This window comes from Lagopus muta, chromosome 13, assembly GCF_023343835.1.
Source record: "Lagopus muta isolate bLagMut1 chromosome 13, bLagMut1 primary, whole genome shotgun sequence".
NCBI lineage: Eukaryota > Metazoa > Chordata > Aves > Galliformes > Phasianidae > Lagopus > Lagopus muta.
The window spans coordinates 8,825,011-8,842,426 of record NC_064445.1 but is presented as its reverse complement, the minus strand read 5'-3'; the positions used below and the strand labels follow the sequence as shown (position 1 = coordinate 8,842,426).

Genomic DNA, 17,416 nt, shown 5'->3' with positions numbered 1-17,416 from the left:
TACAACTTCATGCATTCTATTTCTGTTTCTTCATGTTCTTTCTTCAAAAGAATTTCACATTTGAAACTGAAGTTTCCTAAGAAATAGGAGACTTTCCTGTCTTTCATTTCCTTACACCTGTGTACATGTATCAGTTCTGGAGTGCCAAACCCACAACTGCATGGCCATTACCCTGGTCACCTCTAAAAAAATAAAACTTCGGAATACCAACGCACAAGCCATCCAGTTCCTCGATTGCTTATCCAGCTCACTCTACATAGATTCATCTACAGAGAAGTCCTACATCCCAATTTAAATCAGATAAGGGTAAATATTGCAGTCAGAAGTAATTCATCTGGAATGACTAACAGAAAGGTGAATGCTTCCTGCCCTGCACAGCAAAGGAGAAGCTCCGCTTATGGTTCACTCTGTGCTGTGAAGATTACTGCCTTAGAAGTGTACCTATTGCCTCTCAGTCATAACATAACCTCCCTGAAGCATCTACTGCAATTGCTTACATCTGCATTTTCCCGTTAGGTTCATCCCCAGATGGCAGTGCAGCCTTCATAGAGCAAAAAGAGGGGGAAATAAGTAAATCAATCAGTCTTGTGTTGCATTCTGGTTGAAAAGGGATGGGAGAAATAAAGAGAAACAAAATCTTTTACATAGAGAATTCAGAGCAAAAATGGATTGGAAAAAAATAGTTCACATTGTTAAACAGGTGATTAAAATTACAGTTTATGGAGAGAGGCAATGCTTAAGCAGCAGCAGCTGATGTTAATAGAAAAGCCTTCCCTTAAGTGGGTATTCCCAAATACCTAAGGCTGGAGAAATGAGAAGTTACAGTGCTTACCTCCAAAATAAGAGTGGGAGTATGGTGTGCTGTGGGGAAAGACAGCTATACTTGAAATGCCAGAAGGAAGTGGATCCACCAACCCCTTCCCAGGAGACTCTACCCCTGGAGAGATCTCACTTGCAAACAGTGAGCAGACTGGCACAGTAACTTCCCCTGCTACAGAAGGAATCAGTCAGCAAATCTGTAGCTCATTAGGAGATAAAATGTCCCAAATATCTGCAAGAAAAGATGTCAGCTGCTCACTGAGCTGCTCATGTGCCTGCTCAAGCTTCAAGAAATTCCACACCCACGTTTTCTCTCACCCATCCCTATCATACGCACACTACATACACTGAAGCTGAGGTGGCAAGCTAATTACCGGAAGTCCATGCAAATGTTTTACGTCTCATTAGTTTGTACATACAGAAAAGAAGAAATTGATAGGAAAAAATGTAACATGCTCAATTGTTATTCCCTACTGAAAAACATTTTAAGTCTGTCTGATACATAAAGTATCACAAAGTCTGAATGATAGCAAAGAACAGATAAGTATTTTCAGAAACAAATTCCATGTTTAGAATCACTCTTAAGTTATAATTTTTTCCTGACTCAAAAGTTGAAGATGTCCTGCCTAAACATTATCCACTGATATTAAACTGAGGACACAAGAGGAGATTTGGTGTTACTCCCAATAACCTTGCAGTTGAGGGCTCTGCACTGGACCAGGACAGAATCTGCCGCACGTGGCTGCAATCAACATCAGTAACTGCCTTCGTGCACCGCTGCTACTCATACCACAGAGATGGAAAGCGTACAGGAAGGAGCATTTTGGCACTATGGTGTCATAATGAAATAAGAGTGCCAGTGTAAAAATTCACAGCTAGTTCTTGCTGCCCCACCCTCCTCATCACTGCTGCCTACTCAGAGCTATGCTCATCTCATCCCAAGTACATTCAGCTCACTAAAACCTGGAAAAATACAAACTCAGCAGAAAGAAACTCAGTGGAAGAGATGTATCTGACAGGTCAGATGCTTAATTTGGATTACCTTGCAATTAGATACCAGCACCAGTGTTACGGCTGGGGTGGCAGTGCACCCATAAGGAGCGTGGGTGGAATAAAATTCCTCCTTTTCAACTGTGAAGCGCTGTGAAACCACCTCAGCCAGCTCCTGAGACTGCACTCGAGGGCACTGACTGCCTGCTTGATGTTTGAAAAGGTCATTAAATGATAGTGGGATGGTGCCTTCCAGAAAAAGGCTACAGTCTCAAGAGAACTTGTACATGGAAGAAAAAAAAAAAAAAAGATGGAATGTACAACAGGACTTGATATTTCCAAGAATACATTTAGATAGAATGTCTCATTCCTGTACTTGATGTATTAGATACTTGAATGGAAATATACTTACTGCTCTTTTTCTGGAACAACCTGTAATCCAAGGCACAGTAAGGTTTCCTGAAATCTGTAAAGAAGGGGAAAACAGAACAGAAAACAACAGCAGCTTAGGTTGCTATGATAACAAACAGCAAGCAACTTCCAGAAGACTTTGATACTGTGCATTTGGTCCTGATAACAACATTTAAGATAAACTGAGATTTAGAAGCAAAGCAAAGCCACACTTAGCATTACTGTTACAGGACTAAAAACAGAACTGCTTCCTCACATGAGAGTGACAACACAACGGCAATTCAGATACTTATGAACTTTTGCTGTCTCAAAACTTACAGTTCAGAATACAAGTTTACATCTCATAACTGCACAAAGCTTGAAAGATTAAGCAGACCAGAGTTAGTCACAGGTCTGATGCTTAACAGCACTCTTCTATTTTTCAATTATGGCAGTTAAACCTTCAGAATAGAAAAAAAACAAAATCCACCAAGACATCAGTAACTGAATTCTTCAGTGTCAAATACCAAGAATTTGCAGAGTAGGAGAAAAACTAGGGACATGAGGCTAATGAAGGAAGAGGAATGGGTATGAAGGCGAAGGCTAGCTTCCTTGATTCTCATCACTCCTCCATCATTCCTAGACGTCAGACTTGTTACAAAATAAAATAAAATCTTGTACTATTTTCCCTGGACATGTGCAATGTTTTATAGCCTGGAATATTTTAGGCTTATTTAGGATTCCATGTCAGCTTCTGCTACAGATGAGCAATGCTTCAGAGAATAAACACAGCTCGAGAGATTAATCAATCTCATGTCATTACACATGCTGTACATGAGGAAGACAAATCTCCTCCTGATGACTCTATCAAGTACACTAAAGTTTTTGTATTAGGGAAATGCTCTAATAATGAATCTTTCAGCATGGGTCTGACTGAATACAGAATACCTGGTACAGTTTGTCTGTTGTACAATATCTTCATTCTCCAAGCTTTTAGCTGAGTGCTGAGGGTTACCTAATGGCAGGCTCTCATTACAGCACAAGGAAGGTTGAGGAAGAGAGCTAGAATTAAACACCTTTCCCTCCTAAAAGGAAGTCTGCACCAGCTTTCATATCTAAATTATTCATTTCTTAGTAGCACACATTTTAGAACCAAGTTACAACTATTAAGATTTGCTGTCCCACACAACAGCAGTGCATTCCATAGTCATACAGTTGGCTTTTCTGAGACTTCCCTGTTCAGTCATTTTGTGTTTTTTCCCTTGCTAAATTAACTCCGATGCAAAGCTGATTTGGATCACATGTAACACTAGTGTGTATTCTTATACCTCAGAAGAGCAACAGATTTCAAGTGGAGCTTCAGAAAACAGTGCTTTTCTGTGCGAGTCCAAGCAACAGCAGAGCATTAACAGTTAAGTGGAAGGCAAACACACACTAGTTCTGACAGATCTGACGTCAAATACAGTACTTCAGTGAAACTATCTGAAAGACAACATACATGGAAACATACACTGAAATCTGAAATGGCACTAAGAGCGGTTATGCAGTACAAGGTCCCTGCACAGCCTTTTCCCAGTTCACCTGTGGATTCCCTGTCCTGAACTCTCAGCACTGGGACCATTCAGCAGCCCCCACCACCCTCAGCTGCTGCATGTCCTGCGGAAGCAGAGGTGGCAGGCAGTGCTCCTGCAGCCTGCTCCCTGCTGCTCTCCCCAGCATTCCCACATGCTCTCTCTGATCACACCTCTGCAAGCATCCTTAAAGTGAACCTTAGTAATAAAGAAATAAGTACTATCTATATATCTATATATACTACTCTGCCATACTTGCTGCAAGACTTTGAATTTTCCCTAGAAGAGTATGGGGCTAAATTAGATTAACAGTGCTTCAGTGTGTATAACAAAGTAATTAAAAGAAACAAACAAACAAACAACACACATACTTTCAACAACGTTTTTGTAGGGCTGGGGAAGGAAACTAAGGATAAAACCCTACTCAGCCCCGAGGACCAGTAAGTACAGCCTCTCCTGCTCAATAAGCTCAGCACCAAACTAACAAAAGTTAGTAGGTTGAATAATTTGCTTAGCAAAACTGCTCAGGCATTAAAATCAATCATTTCATTAAATTTATTTCCAGTTTACACTAAGATGAATTTGATTAACTGAACCAGTAAGAAAGCTACAACTAATTGCTAATTAGATGCCCCACCAATGTACAACAGTAATCACTTCATCAAAACAACATCACACGTTCCTACCTTTGAAGAAGCATCTGCTTGGATGTTTAACTACTCTCACAATCACATAACTCAAGTTTAATCTGTTTTTAAATTGAGGAAGATATCCCTGCGTTTAAGGGTTTTCACTGTTGGCGCTGCTCTGAAACGTGCTCTAACTCTCAGCAAGGAATACAGTGATCAGAAGTCAGAGCCACCATTCCTTCAAGGCAGTACAGGATCCATCCAGCTTGTAGGACACTTTTCCTCTGCAGTTTCTACAGAACCATGACATGCCTTAAGACCATAGCTTTTATCTTCCCCTATAAATTCTGATACTGAAAAGTGCCATCTTAATATTTCACAGAGTGGATTGCTACAGCAACAAATGCATTAACAGCAACCTTCCCAGTTCTTTCAAGGTTTAAGTGTGCATAAGGGCAAAGGATGCCACAAGAGATAGGATTTCCTCAATCCAAGGTATATTCCTAAATCCAAGGGGCAAAGGGTTTGTGAAAGACTCACATGGAAGTCAAATGGTGTAAAGAATTCCTCACTTACCAAACAGTAGGTACATCACTGTAACAGAGGACAAAAGCATCAAAGAGACAACAATAAAGTAAGTTACAGAGACATCCTTGATCTGATTTATACCATACTACATGGCCAGACAGAATGGTTCATGATAGGTGGCATTTAATCTATAAAGAGATTCAGGCCCTACCCCAAAGTATTCCAAATCCAAGTTGTTTTGTTGTTTTTTAAATTTCTAATGAAATTTGAAAAGAAAGAAAGAAAGAGAAAAACATACTGACAGTTTTTCAAAAGTGAAATAAAGCGCTGAGAGCACACAGCTGGATGTATCCATACTGTATTCCATTAAGTGAAACTTTTCTCAACAGTTTCCTGAACTGTATTTCATGCACTTTTGCAGTTTTACAGTCCCTTTACAAAAGGGATGTGCATATTTATAGCTTTTCTTCTCTTATTAAGTAGTATTTAATGAGTTTTTAAAATTCAAGAACAGCAATATCAAACACTGAGACTGTATGAGAGGAAAAGGGAGAAAGGGGAAAAAAAACAAAACAGCTCCTTTGAAGTATTCAGCTTACAAAAGGCCACAAGTAAGGACAAGCCAGTGTCCTATCTACTGCACAGAATCCAGCCCAGAATAGTTGTGATTTCTGGTGAGAAGGGGCACTTATAGACTCAAAAAACCCTTTCTTTCAAACTCTGACAGGATACAGGGACAAGTCGGAAAGAAGAGGGGGGGGGGGGGGGGGGGGGGAAAAGAGACAGAAAAACCACCATATATCCTATTATTCTCTATACTAGTGAACAACACACATTAAAAGATGGTTTTTTGTATGGTTCATCTTCAGGATAAATTAAAACAGAAATAGCATGCAAAAGCAATGAGTAATACCACAGCCTGTCAGTCATAAGACATTGATGGAAGAGCTAATCCAACCTGACATTAATAAGGGCAAGCAACTGTACAGCACATGGATGAGGTTGTGATCCCATGTTCTGCCCTGTGCCACATGCAAAGTATGTCTGCAGAGAACCAAAGGGTACAGCTGTGACATGCACTGGTACGCCAAGTCAGGACACAGGGCTTTATGCATGTATCAGCAACTGCAGGTATGATCCCCATGTAAACAAAGTTTATCTATTGAATACACAAAGCCCACGCTGCCCTTCAGTATGTGACAAGCCACTGCAGCCACAGGCTCAGCTACCCAGATAAAAGTGCTACCATACCACAGTCCTACCTTCACTTTTAATAAGGAATTACCTCTGTTGAAAGACATAAATGGAGCACAGCTTACAGAAATACAAACCTACCACTTATTAGCTAACAAATTCCAAAGATAACAGTACTTATCAACGACCTTGTCTTCAAGATTTGCAGACAGATAATTGACAGATTACCTGGTAATTATTTTGGTTTTGTGACAGCCTCAGTTGATTTGAAGATGTAAAATGAGGAGAAAAAGTACTTCTTGATGTATTAGCAGTGTTATATAATGTACTGGATGTATGTAATGAGGTCCGTGCAGGCAAGTGGTAGTCTCTGCTGTGATACAGCATACTGTCAGGCACGTCCCTGGCATTCACCATCTGAGAACTACAGCTCACATTTCTTCCTGGCCCAGACAAGGCTGCACTTTGGTTCTCCACTCGAACAGAACTGCTACTTTCACAGTATCTTGAATAGCTTTGTATTTGTGCTCCCATGGATGCTAGTTCTTCTTCTCTAGCATATTCATCATCCACATCTCCAGTTTCCATCGCAATGGACAGAGAGCTGCCTTCCACTGAGCAGTGCTTCTGTGCTGTACTTCCTCCCACAATTCTTTGAGGTTGATCTGTAACCGCCAGAGAAAACACCTCGCGGATTTCCAGGTTTTGTGTGCTACAAGAAGGGTCCCTAGTGTTAGCCCTTTGTCCAGGGGGCACATGCGATGCAAGGGCTGCATGTTCTGGTTTTTGTAACCTCTGACATCCCATGAGTTCAGCTTTGCAGGGCCTGTGGCATATCATTGGTTTCTGAGGTAACACCAACTCTGCAGTTTGGACAGATGAACCACCATAGCTTTTTTTTGTGTGACTATAAATGGAGTTCGCAGAATTCAGTACACTTGTTTGTCTAGATAAAATAATTGTTTTTTCCCCTACTAATAGTGAGGCATTTTTACAGTGTGGTATTTGTCGTCCTATAGGGATGTGCTGCTGCTGAAAGTCTGCATCACTTTTTCCTGGTAGTCTTGGAATAGAGGTTTTATGTATTTCTGCCATTGAAGCACTTGTTTGCTTGGTGGATCCCTGCCTACTGGATGAACTAGCAGGACTGTATATACCAGTAACTATTACATCGTTATTAGAAGAGGTCCAAGAAGACTGCTGACTTTGGGACCGAGCAATATTTACCACATTTCTAACTGCTGCTTCTGGCGGTACCGAGGGAGCAGCAGGGGCAGTCCCTGGGGGAGCACCTCCAGATTCTACAGCACTCTTGCTGCTCATCTTCCTTCTTTTATTGCCAACCCAGGTCTGCAAACAATAACAAACACATGCAGTAAATAAGCAGAAAACATTAGCCAACTTCATTTTTAAAGCAGAACTGATAAAGTGTTAAGTGTTGAGATGACCATAAATCATTTAGTGTTATGCAGATTCTGAACAACTCAAGGTAGAAATCCATGTCTCTCAAGCTTGGGACTCACGCAGGAATACACATGAGAAGCCATCTTGACTTCAAATCTCCAGTTTCTCAGAATCCCTGAGACTGTATCATGCCTTCTGTCCCAAGGCTATCCTTAAGATTAATTCCACTGGCACCCCATCACTATTTTCCCTAAATATCAGTTTTTATATTTAGCACTTTGGGGTGCCAAACCTTCACTGAGATATACACCTAGATTTACTTCTAAAAGAAGGAAGATTCTGTAACCAAGTAACGGACAGACACAACTCTCAGAACTGCCTTGAACAGAAACCATTACTTCTTGAATTCAGGTTAAGAGGAAGAAGAGAAGAACAGGAACAACTCCTTCTGATAAAACACTTTTGTAAAATATTTAAACCTACAGAGTAATTCCTCTTCTGCCAGCTGCACAAGACAAGATTAGTACTGGGGTTAGACTGCAACAGAAGTTTGCTATGATGGGCATTTCTGAAAGTGACAATGACCATACATAGATACATTTTTCAAGTAGGTAATTCTTCCTCTGCTGTAAGAGTTGAGCACAAGATCCTGTTGTTCTAAACACAGAATCACAGAATTGTAGGGGTTGGAAGGAACCTCCAGAGATCATCGAGTCCAACCCCCTGCCAAAGCAGGTTCCCTACACCAGGTCGCACAGGTCGGCATCCAGGCAGGTCTTGAACATCTCCAGAGAAGGAGACTCCACCACCTCCCTGGGCAGCCTGTTCCAGTGCTCCGTCACCTCACTGTAAAGAAGTTCTTGCGCATGAGGAAACATGAGGAACACAGAGGAAAGTTTGTCACGCAAGTAACAAACTAAGGTACAGCTAAAGGAACTTAAGGGGAAATATTAATTCAGTGTTCCAAGATAAAGAGAATCAACCTGGTGGAATCATCAGCTCTAACACTAGAAGCATAAGCACCATTTAACTGCTCCTGGGAACTTACATGATCAGCAAGGCAGGACTTGCTTCATTCTTTCACCACAGTATGTTTGTGCTGAATGTGACAGTATAAGTAAGCAGACATAAGGGCCAAAGAACTTAAAATAAATAATCCTTTAGCATCAGCTTCTGCTGGTTATTATACATAGATACAGTGAAACAGTCCTCTGTACCACTCTGGGTATCATGCGCCTTGGTTTGGTTTTACATGTGCAGCACATCTCAGCACTGAGCAGCCCAAATGAGTTGATTTAATCAACAAACCACTTCATCCCACTACAAGGTACCAGCGCTGAGTACCTTTCTCAGATTTCCACTTCATCACGTGAAAGAAGGCAAGATTTCTTCATACATTAACACCTGTTCACAGAATCACAGAATGGCCAGGGTTGGAAGGGACCTCAAGGATCATGAATCTCCAACCCCCTGCCATATGCAGGGCCACCAACCTCCACATTTAATACCAGACCAGGCTGCCCAGGGCCCCATCCAATCTGGCCTTGAACACCTACAGGGATGGGGCATCCACAACCTCTCTGGGCAGCTGTTCCAGCACTTCACCACTCTCTCTGTAAAGAGCTTCCCCCTAAATCCAACCTAAATCTCCCCTCCCTCAACTTAAAAACATTCCCATTTCTATTGGGGAAGTAAAGAGATGTTCTAGAGCAAAGTACACTCCCTTGTTTTAAACAAATATCTTGATATCTTTGGGGGTTGGACTCGATGATCTCTGGAGGTCCCTTCCAACCCCTACAATTCTGTGATTCTGTGAAATTCCTGATCCATTCTACTCATGTTCCTCATCCAATTTTATAAAGTGCCTAATTTGAAGCATGATTTATTACATCAATCAAATCTCAGTTACTTGTTTTAGAATTCTGCTTCACAGAACCAAATTTAAACACATGAAATTAGAGCTGCAAGTCTCAAATTATTTCCTTTTATTGCTTAAAACAATTTTAGAAGATCAAATTTATTTTTCATTATTTCTTCTCAGTCAGCAAACTTTTAAATCAGAAATTATTATTAGGGATACTGCAGATTTTGATCCAGGGAAAGATTCACCCCCCTGAACTTCAGACTGTCCCATAACCTATACACACGCCGAGTGGCTGAGTGCTACTGTTTTTAGTTTTAACCAGTTCCACCCTAAATATGACAACAAGATGTTCTCAGGATCTGCTTCAAGAAATATGGAAGAACAACGAAGCTCTGTGTTCTGTTACAGTCACATTTACTGTTGTACTGAGGGGAGAACCACACACTACTACCCAGATCTGTGCTCCTCAGCACTTGGTGATAACAGCTATGAAGATTGAAAGCTGGAGAACATCTGCACTTCAACAAGTCATACCTGCTCATACTTACTGCAAAGCCAACCAACAGTAAAAATATACTAATATTAATCAACAAAACCACGCCATTCAAACCCTGCATGGTTCAACATTTCCATTAAATTTGAAGAGGGCAGAGGATTGTCCTAGAAGCAACCTTCCAAGTTTCCTAATTTTGAAAGGGAGAGACATTTTGTATGCCTCACAGTGATAAAACCTGCATATGTTCCCACCAAATCATAACACACCTTGAGATCAGGAAAACCAGATGCAGTTCTCTGGGACAGGGTTACAGAAATCCTCACTTGGGAAATGAATTAGTTTATTTATAGAGTTATGAAATTTGAATTATAATATACATTTAGGAAATTTGTGTTCCTCTTCCATCTGCAAGCGTCAGCTACAACCTACACTTCATTCTGTTCAACAGCATACAAGGAAGTACTAATCCTGGACCAAAAGTCTTACAGAAAAACAAAACAGCACGCTGCTAAGAGGCAAAAAGGAGAAGTCTGAAGAAGAAAAAGGTAAGATCATAAAAAAATAAGACAAATGCAGGACACATGGTATGTTTCCATTTCAGTTCACGAGTAGGAAGAGTTTACGTTATGTGAAGAAGGGCTCAGCAAAGAAGACAACTAAAGAAAAAGGCTGCGACACATTACTGCAGTAGGGATAATAGAGAAGGGAATGGTAATAGGAAGATGGAAAGTGAATGAGGAGTGCAAACAGAGGAGAGACTGGCTGCCTCCTCTGGGTCCTTGAATCAGAGTAAAAATAGAAAAATAGGCACAACTATACCATCAGCAAACAGATTCCTGCTACAAATCTCCATCTGTGAGTTAGAATTTATGGGTGACTTTCAGAGCATCCTGAGCTGAGAAAGTAACCTGAATATTTCCAGAGTATTCTGAGAGAGGGGAATCTAGTTAAGAATTACGGGGCAGAAGCAGCTGTTGTATACCACAGGCTCGTCCAAGAAGCATTAGACTGGTCTCACTTTCTCCTACTCAATGCCCAGTGCTGCAGCACCTACTGCTAGCTTCACTACCACTGTTATTCCTTCAATTTATGCTCCATGATTTCTGTTTCTGCTCCAAGACAACAGCCATTTTACTGTTCAGTGTTTCACAAAAGGATTCTTATTTCCTTTCCCATGTGATTCACAGACTTTGGAAGAGCTCCTGTTAGCACTACTGACATTCTTCTATAAGAAAACAATGTAGTCACTGTAAGTAATAATGTGTGACATGGAACATCAATGTGGCAGTGTTTACTATGAAAAACTGTGATATTTTTCCCCAAAATATATTAGGTCATAGAAACTGCTTTACCTTAAGAATAGTTTTCTACCAACATGACCTTTCTTTGGTACAATACACTGCACGAAGTTTCTATAGGGAAATTCCATTTGCAGCTTAATTTAAAAAATGCAACCAACAAGAGAAATCAACAAGAGACAAAAACAAAAAGACGAAAACAAACCACAACCAACAACAAAACAAACACTCCTTGTGCCACCAAGCACCTGCTTAACACAGCAATCATGCCATGACATTTCAGTCTATAAACAGGCTCACTGGATACAAATGCACATGTCATACAAGTATGAAGTCTGACTTACAGACACACAGGAAGACACTCCAGTTCTCTGAAGATATTTGGTGTGAAGGAATGAACTTCTATAACTTAAAAATAAATAACTTACAAACAAATTTGGAAAGCCTCAGTACTTACCCTGACTACACTGAAGTCCAGTTTAGTTTCTTGTGCACACTGCAATATGAGCTGAAAACAATTTTTACTTTGATTTGTCATTCCATTTTCATAATAACGCTGTAATATCCTTTGCTGTTCTACAGTAAATACAGAACGCAGATTCATCTAAAAACAAAAGAAGATACTCTGAAAGTTGGAATACAAACTGTAACACAGAATGCATATAAATGCACTTATGCTTGTGATAATGTTAAGCACTGACACGATTTCCTTATGCAATCCTTTACCAAAACTTTCACATCCTTTCAAAAACAAATAAACAAAAACCCCTGAAACAGCAACACTGTTACGGTCAGCATTCCTTTGAGACAGACTCAAGTCCAGCACCACATGTTTGGAACGCCACTGACCAAATTCCCTAAGAAAGTATTACATTGTATTGCTAGATCCATGAGATTCCAATTTAAGTCAAAATCTTTCACTTTCACTTAAAATAAAGAAAAAAAAAAAAAGGCATTAGGCAAAACAGAGCATTGCAGCAATATTGCAGATGTGTCCCTTCCTCTACCAAAGTGAGATACATGATCTGAGAGAAGAATGCAGGTTGCAGTCTGGCATGAGGAGTCCCCACTGACTCTGGCTTCAGCAAATCCTACACTACTATGGCTGGTCATTTGTGCTCCTGCTGTGTCAGCACTTTGCAGCTGCAAGGTCAAAAAGATCAGGGACCAGAACTGGAGACCAACTCAAAAAACAACCACAGACAAACAGAAAGGTCATAGGCAGCACGGACCAGCTCCCTGCCTGGGAAGCCCCAGCTACGTGGGGCTATGGTGGAGGCCCAAGGGCCAAGGCAACCTTTTCAGCAGCAGTTCAGTGGCTGTGTCAGACCAGGTGCAGCTTCATGGCACATTAAAATCATTCCTGAGATTGGAAATTGCAAACAAATTAATACAGAAGAGATTTCATAGTGGCAAAGTGAAGTTTCACATTAGTTACATGCTCTAGGCAAGCCAGTAATATACAATCCCCTGGTTATCTATTCTGATTAGAATGACTGAAATCAGCAAGTAAAGCCCCACCACCACAACATTTCCAAAATAGGCCCTTTATTTTGTCTTAAACAAAATGGAGCCAGCTGAGACAATGCAATCCACTGTCCAGAAATAGCCCACATCTGACTTTGTGCTTCAGGAGGAGAGGGGGGAAAAAAAAAAAAGCCATCACCACAAGTTGGGTTAATACTTTAAATATTCACTTCAAAATAAGGCAGAATGAATGGAAGAATCCATACCAGAATCTTGCAGGAAAATAAAGTGGATGGGGGAACTCTTAGTAGTTACCAAGCTTTTAATTACTATTTTTGGAAATTTCAGAGGAAAGTAATAGAGTAGAAATAGGCCTAGTCCTTGCAGAACATCTAATGGAGCAAACAGAAAATCATTAAGGGTTCAAAAGCACAAGCAAAAATTACTGCATTCTTTTCAGCTCAAAAATCAAAGATGATTTTGTAATGACATTTTTACCTCTGTTCCTAATTCTTACTTTATATTCTCAGTCAAGTGCATTACTACCAAAGTCAGGCTTTGCCAGAGTTATGCACCTCCCAGAATCTGTATTTTAGTTATTTTCAAGCTGGGCAAAGGAGTGACTTGCTTTGAATGTTGTGCTGTTGAAAAGAATAGGTTGAATAACAAACCAATAAAGCTCATAAAAATCTACTTTCTAACATTAAGATCAATCTTCCAACCTCCTCCAAGGATGCACATGATGATTCAGTCACCACCTGATTTATGCTACCTCTAAAAACAGAATCATGGTACGCAGAGTTGGAAGGGACCCACACAGACCACTGAGTCCAAACCCTGGCTCCACACAGGACCCCCCCCAAAATCCAAATCCTAAGTGTGAAAGCATCGTCCAAAAGCTTCTTGAATTCTGGCAGTGTGGGGCTCTGAGGAGCTGATTTAATTTTGACCTGGGGCCCCAAAGCAATTGGTATGGCCCACATTACACTTCCATGTCTATTACTTTCCCACTACTTGTGGTTCTGTTTCAGAAAAAAAAACAAACAAAGAACAACCACAAATCTCAACTATATGGATTGCATATTTAGCAAAATCTCATGTGACACGTGAGCTGTTCATAGCAGGGCAGGAAACAGAAATTCTCACAAAGACCTTAGATTACACAGAACAAGAGGAAGAAAACCACCTGATATGAAGGTAATTGCTGATCAAGTCATTAGTTTCCTCCTTTTGACTTGCTAATTTCTTTGAGAAGTATTACCTGTTTAGCATCAGTTTTCTTAGCTATACAGAACAAGATATTAATTCTTACATTTTCTTTGATATCAGAGTTCCATGACTGTTAGTAGAAATACACACGAATTGGAGATAACTTAAGTGCTGACGTTACCTAGCAGTAATTCAGCCACATTAGTATCAAGGGAATCAGCAGCTCTTATGTCTCCATAACGAATTTGGTATTATTCAGGACAATCTGTAACACCAAAGGATGTAACCTCTGTTTCCTAATTTGTGTACCTACAAAGTATACCAGTTTGTTTAGATTTCTCACCTTTATCTTGAACTGCAGACTCCACGTTAGAAATCCACATGGATTCTTATCATAATTTAATTTTAATCTTGAGTCGTCAAGCTTAGAAAAGACACGTAGGAGTTTTTTGGAAAACCAGGCGTCCAGCTGGTGGGCAACACATTGAAACTGAAATGAGAGTTTGTTTCAGAAAAGAATGCTGTGAAATTTGTGAAATTAGGGCTGAGCAGTATGCAAAGAGAAAGCCCACGAACCTTCAATAAGAGCTTGGGGTAACAAAGCTGTGTTTGGAACAATTCAACATCTGCCTGCTCTGCTAATAAAATGAGGCAGCTTTGGCATGCATGTTGATGTTCAAGTGACAGCGCTGGGAACAATCTACAACAAATACAAAACTAGGTTTGCTGAATTTCCTTCACAATTGTTATGAGCCCTAAGCCAACAGACATCATTCAGCTTTCCATCCTGGTAATCTCCCACTCCTCAATCTACAATAAGCCCACCAAGATAAAGACGTTGGACTTCGTTCCCTTTCTAAACTGAATACTAATTGAAAAAAATATATATTACCAGTAGAAGCCCTTCTCTAAATGCAGTGGTTAGGGAGACATAAATGTACTCTGAGTGCTGAAGCCAGGCCCTGGGGATCTACAGCTCGTAACATTAAGAATGAAGATGGGTACTGCAATGCCCTTCAGTTTCTTCAAGGCTGCTGAATATGAGCCTCGGGAAGAACAACCCTACTGACACATTTCAGCCTGTCACACTTGCTCCTCATCAGAGGAAATCAAGGTTATTTCTATGGCTGAACTTCTTTAGACAACGGTTCAGCAACTTTTCCCAAAACTATTTACCACCTTTGCCTTCTTGTGATAAGAGCAAGCATGAGTGAGAGGGGGGAACACAGGAGAATTAATGCCAGGTTGGCTTATGAAGCAATACTGCATTCTCTTTATGAACTGTACGCTTCATGAACAGCTGTGCCCTATGGGTGGCCGTAACAACTCCATCCAGCACCTGGAATCAGGAAGCTCTCTGGGCAGCCCAAGGATACCTGGTGTCAAGGAGTATCACAAGAAAAGAGGGAATGCTCCTGTACCAACAGCTCTGTCTGGAGAAACAAAAACAAGTGTATCCAGCAGCTATTTATCTGTTCTGCCATGACTGCTTCAAAGATTTTGGGAAAAAAATATATAAAATGAGAAGCAGCAATAGAAAGGGAAAAAAAAAAATACATATTTGTTGTCATTTACAATATTTGCACACATCAAGAAGACGTGAGGTACTGAGAGTGCTGAGCCACACAGCCTCACGAGGCAGAGCTCTACCCTGACAATGAATTCCTCTGAGTGCTGGGAAACACAAACTTACGAATGACCCTGTAATTCCAAACAGAAATTCATCTTGGACCTGAAATCGTACTTAGGAATGTTTTCACTCAGAGTACATGATGCTACAATGACCTGCGTAAAACATATTTACGTTATAAAACCGCCAGGGATTCACACGCAGTGACAGAAGGAAACAGGTGCTTTTGGTTGCTTGCTTGCTTCCAACCTGAGCATTAGCAAGAGAAGGAACACGAGAAGCAAACGGCACCACGGCAGCAACGCCCACCCCGCCGTGCAGCAGAGGGCGGTGACGTGAGTTCCGCGCATGCGCACACTCCGCCCTGCTGCTCTCCCGCCCGGCTCGGCTCAGCGCAGCGCGCAAGCGCAGTCCCCCTCCCTCAGCCGGCCGCAGCCTGAACCCGCTCGCGCCGCGCTGAAGTGCGCGCACGCGCAGCGAGAACCTTTCCCCGACGCACGCACGGAGCGCGCCGAGCGGCCGTGCGCGTGCGCGCTTCCCCAGCGGCGGGTGCGCAGCGCCTGCCCGTGCGGGGCCGCCCGGGCAGGCGCAGTGCGCGTGCGCGGCCGAGGCGGGTCTGCGCGCGAGAGCGAGCCCGCGCGGCCGCCCTCCCCCACCGCCGGGCCGCCGGCCCCGGGGCGCCTCCCGCCCGCCCGGCCCCGCCGCGGCGCCTCACGGGCCCGGCCCCCGGCCGAATCCCTCGGCTCCGGGACCCGGCCGCCGCCCGGCCCCGCTTACCGTGCTGCGCGGGGCCGGTCTGGGGGGCTCGGGGCTCCGGATTCAGCCGGTTTCGGCTGGGTCGGTCCCGGCGTCACACAATGAAATCAGCGCCTCCGATCATTAATTCTCATCATGATCGTGACGTCAGCGCAGACAGCGGCCAATGGGAGCGTGAGATCAGCGCCGGCCGGGACGGTGCTCGCCCCCGCCCCCCGGTCCGGGGGGGCGCCGCCGCCCTCAGACCCTCCGCGCCCCGCGCCTGCCGGCATCCCGCCCCGAGCGGCAGCGGTGGGCGCCGCGAGCGGCCGGTGGAGGGGCGGCGAGTGCCGAATGGTGGCTGAACAGCATTGGCCGCACTTTGCAGCCTTTTACTGTTGGGCAGGAGGGGAGGTGTGTCCCGTAAAATCGAGAAGATAGAAAAGGAGCAGGATTTCGATTACGCGAGCATCGCGACGGTGAAGAAATAAACTTTTCGTAGCTTGAGATCAGTACGCGTACAGCTGAGAGCCCACGCGTGCGGCACGTGGCCGGGCGCCGCACAATGCCCGCGCGCCCACCGGCGCCGCGTCGACATCACGCCGTGCCTTTGTGCCCAGCCGCGGCGCGAGGCAGCGCTGCCGGCATCGTGCGGCCCGGCCGTGTCTGCAGGGACGCCGCGGCCCCGAGGGCGGGAAGCTCGACGGCACGCAGCCTGCCGAGGGCTGCGTGGTGTGGCGGACGCTTGAAATCACGTCAGTCTGCTTGTGTTGGCTCTGATGTAGCAGTTAGAAGCCGCGGATTCGAGGCCCTGTTGCGTTAATAAATAACCTTCAGGCTTCCCCCGTTGCTGCCCTGAATAGTTCACAAGTTCTGGTGTGAAAATGATGTGGTTAATTTTGTGCCGTGATGTTAATGTGGTCTCGTCAAATGCGCTGGGCGGAAACACGAGGGCTGGCACTGGCAGCAGGAAAGCAGTCAATACGTGTGTACAGCTATTTCAATATTACAATCTGTTACTCATATTTTTAAAACCAATTTTTAATATATGTAACTCTGCTTCTGGCCACCAACGTTCTGTCCGGGTTTCCATCTAGGAACAAGCAGCTGTGTGTTCACTCACAAATAAGGGTTGTCCTTCTAGAGTACCTTTCAATAGTTGAATAGTTGCTCATGTTCTGTCCACGTTGTA

General features: G+C 43.0%; 1 protein-coding gene across 3 annotated transcripts in view; it reads right to left on the bottom strand.

The window, feature by feature from the left end:
• Window positions 1-17,416, bottom strand: part of HDX (highly divergent homeobox) — a 41,891-nt gene extending 24,475 nt beyond the window's left edge. The window contains exons 1-6 of one of the 3 annotated variants that reach the window (XM_048959539.1): window positions 16,267-17,416; window positions 14,436-14,559; window positions 14,203-14,349; window positions 11,641-11,787; window positions 6,350-7,471; window positions 2,222-2,275 (exon numbers count right to left, since the gene is read on the bottom strand). In XM_048959539.1, the coding sequence (XP_048815496.1) occupies window positions 2,222-2,275; window positions 6,350-7,471; window positions 11,641-11,787 (1,323 nt within the window). In that variant the 5' untranslated portion in view covers window positions 14,203-14,349; window positions 14,436-14,559; window positions 16,267-17,416. The remainder of the gene's footprint in view (window positions 1-2,221; window positions 2,276-6,349; window positions 7,472-11,640; window positions 11,788-14,202; window positions 14,350-14,435; window positions 14,560-16,266) is intronic. The other 2 variants (XM_048959538.1, XM_048959540.1) reach the window with 2 other exon arrangements.